This window comes from Morone saxatilis, unplaced genomic scaffold, assembly GCF_004916995.1.
Source record: "Morone saxatilis isolate NCDOM2014 unplaced genomic scaffold, NCSU_SB_2.0 Contig6, whole genome shotgun sequence".
NCBI classification, from domain to species: domain Eukaryota; kingdom Metazoa; phylum Chordata; class Actinopteri; family Moronidae; genus Morone; species Morone saxatilis.
In genome coordinates, this window is record NW_023340206.1 from 13,768,045 (window position 1) to 13,771,708 (window position 3,664).

Consider the following 3,664-nt stretch of genomic DNA (forward strand, 5'->3'; position numbering starts at 1 on the left):
CACCGCTTAACTCGTCGAGACTAAGGAACCACCGCTTAACTCGCCGAGACTAAAGGAACCATTGCTGAACTCGATGAGACTAAAGGAACCACCGCTAAACTCGTTGAGACTAAAGGAACCACCGCTAAACTCGATAAGACTAAAGGAACCACCGCTAAACTCGCCAAGACTAAAGGAACCAATGCTGTACTCGATAACACTAAAGGAACCACCGCTAAACCCTCAAGACTAAACTATTTAAGACTGAAGGAACTTTGAGACTTTGAGTGCCATCAAGAATGTAATTCTGTTGTTCACTGTTTGTTTTCACAGAGCCATCCAGCGAGGGAGGAGTGTATAACATTCTTGCTGACCCACCGGGGCCGGAGGAGGAGGAGGAGGACGAAGATGAGGACGAAGATGAGGAGCAACGAGCCAGGAGGGAGGTGTTTGAGTTTGAGCTGTCTGACCGGCCACTGCTCCCCTGCTACAACATCCAGGTGTCACTGTCCCAGGGGTGAGTTAAAGATATTCACTAAAGGCTACAAATCTTTACAATTAAGGGATCAAAGACTAAAGAGTCTATGATTACAGAAGCTATTTGGGCTAAAGGGACTTGGATTAAATGTATCAGGACAAATGAAACCACCCTTTAAGGAACTAGGTGTAAACAAATTTGCATCCATAGAATTCGGAACTAAAATAACTTAGACTGAAGGAACCGGTAAAGAACCGGTGAGTCTTGGGGTAAACATATTGGGGCTAAATTAAAATAGAGCTCAGAGACTGAATGAAGACCAACGGAAAGAAGGAACAAAGACCACATCTGCACACTTTGTCTTTCCTTATTCGCACTCTCTCTTTTTCCTCCTTCACACTCACACATTCTTTCTCAGTGTTGTTCTAACACATCTCTCTCTCTTTCACACTCTCTCTCTCACACACACACAGTCCAATTAAGGTGGTGGAAAGCCAGCCTAGAAAGAAAAGAAAGGGATAGCGGAGGAGGGAGAGAGAGCGAACGGAGGGTAGTGTGAGCGGAAGAGAAAAAAGATCCTCGGAGGAGGAGATGGAGAGAGAGAGAGATAAAGGCAGGACAGACGGAGAGGTCGTTAACGAGGATTGCATCGCTGTGGCGACGCGGCTAATTGGCTTCCACTTCGTCTTCCTCCCCTGTCGCTTCTCTCCTCCTCTCTCTTTCTCCTCCTCTCTGTTTCTCTTCGTCTCTCTCATTTTTTTCCCTCTTGTGTCTGATGTAGTATTAATGGCTCCTCCCGGGTACAAGGCCACCGGGTACCGACACACACACATTTCATCGGGTTGTTTAACATTCCAGCAGCGTGCGGTTTTAAAGCAACATGTGGCCTCGTCCGCCGCCGTGTGCGTCCTCTGCCCTTCACATCGACCGACATTGGGAATCAATAACGTCTCCGTTGACGTCTTCGGCTGCAACGGCAGAATTTATAAAAGAGAAACTGTCTGCGTTTCCTCCTTCTTCCCTCTCTGACATTTAACGGATTAATTCAATGTTTAATTTGTAATTAAACACAACAGAACTAATTTCCTCTTCCGCCTCGTGCTCAGAGAGGATTGATATCAGTTTTGTATGAAATTGAAACACTCATCCGCCACTGACTCCAGAAAAAGGTTAAAATTCCTGTGAACTGGAATAATCTAGAAACAACTGGGAATTATCTGCATGTGCGAGAAACACAGGCCCAATCGACCAGATGATGGCGCTGTAATAACGGCCACACCGCTGTCTGATCGGACGCAGTCCTTTAAACAGATTGAGCCGTTAGAAATGTTTGTGTGACGTTTGTTGACATTCTTTAATATTCCCTCAGAGACGAACCAACTTACTCTTTTTACTTTTTCTCTCCTCGCTCTGTCCTTCAGTCCCAGGAACTGGCTCCTCCTCTCCGACGTCCTGGGTCGACTTCGGATGACTTCTCGGTCTTTCCGGCGCCTCTTCCCGCAGCTGAACGTGCAGTCGATGCCTGAAGATGAGTTCTACCGGCAGGCGTCCCTGTCGCAGCTCTTGACGGGTCCCGATGAGCAGGAGCTGGCCTCCTTCAGACCAGATGTCAAGGACCCCCTGGAGCTGGTGGAAGCCACCCCCGAGCTGGCCGGCATGCTCGGCTCTTCCCTGGAGTTTGTGGACACTCGTTGGGACTCGCTGGAAGCTTCGCCACCTCCAACACCACCACCACAAAGACTGTCGCTAAGACTGCCACAACGTATTCCACCATTATTACCACCACAGCAACAGGGGGCGACAGACCCTGGTGCTAAAGTGGACAATGCCTTACAAAGCAGGAGTGCAGAGTCTGGACAATTCCAAGGACTTAAGAATCTGGGATATTCTACACTGGCAGCTAAAATGGAAACCAAACTGGATGCTAGCATGTGGGAACCACAACAGCTAGAAGGTAAAAACGCTGTTGTTCCTATTCCTGCAAAACCAAACATGACAACGGTTGCTAACACGTGGGAACCACAAAGACAACAAAGGAAGAACACTTGGATGTCTAATACTGCTAATACGGATGCTAAAATGGACTCTCTCATTTGGGAACAGCAGCAACAAGGACATAAATCCACCAGGAACACTCCTGCAAAGTCCGACGTGGCAGCGAGCATTTGGGAACCACAGCGACTGCGAAGTAGGAGCACTGCTAATCCTGCTAATGGCACAGTGGGTGCTAACGCGTGGGAACGGCAGGGAGTAAAGAGAGCGGGTGGCAGCAGCACACCACCCGACACAGAGGCCAGTTCCTGCGACAGCACAGGACACGGAGCTAAGACCATCAAGATGGACGCCGCCTGGCAAAGGAACTTCAACGTCAGAGTCCACATCCGGGATCTTGGAATGAAAGTGGCGGGAACCATCCGGGGGGACGTAAAGAAAGAGCGTGGGAAGGGCGCCGGGAAGGTCGCCAAGGTCAAAACGAGGTCGTGACAACATAAAGTAACAGATTGAAAAACCAAGGAACGTAAATAAATGAGTAAACAGAACGTCGTCTGTAGAGACGCTAACAGTATCGTGTGCGCTCTATGTTTACTGTAAATATCTGTATTTACGGATATTCTCTGTTGGTGAAGTTGTTCTTTGTAAATGTTCTGGTGTAAATACGACGCAGTTTCTGTTCACGTGGAGGTTGTTTGTTATCTTTGTCTGTAATTTTGTATTCAGCATCCTGTTGGCTTTCGTCACCAAAATATTTATTGTCCAATAAATATAAAGAATGTAAAGAAATACGTCTGATTCAAGTTCAATGCTCAGATCAGTAAGCAAGTAGCTTAGCATTATTCAGGGTTATTGCTAATACCAGGTAGGATTACAGATGTCTCCTTATAGTGGTCAGCAGTGTTTTTATCTTACAACTGTTGGCATTACAAGGCTGCAGTTCCTCTGACGTCCACCAGAGGCTCCAGCAGTGAGTCTCCATAAGGATCCATATTAAACTGCAGACAGTCTTTGGTCTCTGTACCTTTAAGTGAGGATGATGCAGCATTAGGGGCGTGGCCTCTTTGTCTCCGGTCGCTAACTGGAGCTAAGCTAACTGGAGCTGTCCGCTGGCTGTGTCTAAACAGGAAGTCAGTCGCACAAATAAAAGCGTGGTGTGGTCCTTTAAGCTGTCTGCAGAGGATTCTGGGATACGTGTGATTCAGGGTGTGTGTG

General features: G+C 47.6%; 1 protein-coding gene across 1 annotated transcript; it reads left to right on the plus strand.

The window, feature by feature from the left end:
- Positions 1–312: 312 nt before the first annotated feature.
- LOC118340083 (BCL-6 corepressor-like) lies at positions 313–3,220 on the plus strand (the record flags this gene model as incomplete). The annotated part of the gene is given in 2 exon segments (XM_035677942.1): positions 313–496; positions 1,879–3,220. Coding segments are annotated over 2 exon segments (1,247 nt in total), but the record flags the coding sequence as incomplete, so codon positions are not given.
- Between the last annotated feature and the right edge of the window lie 444 nt (positions 3,221–3,664).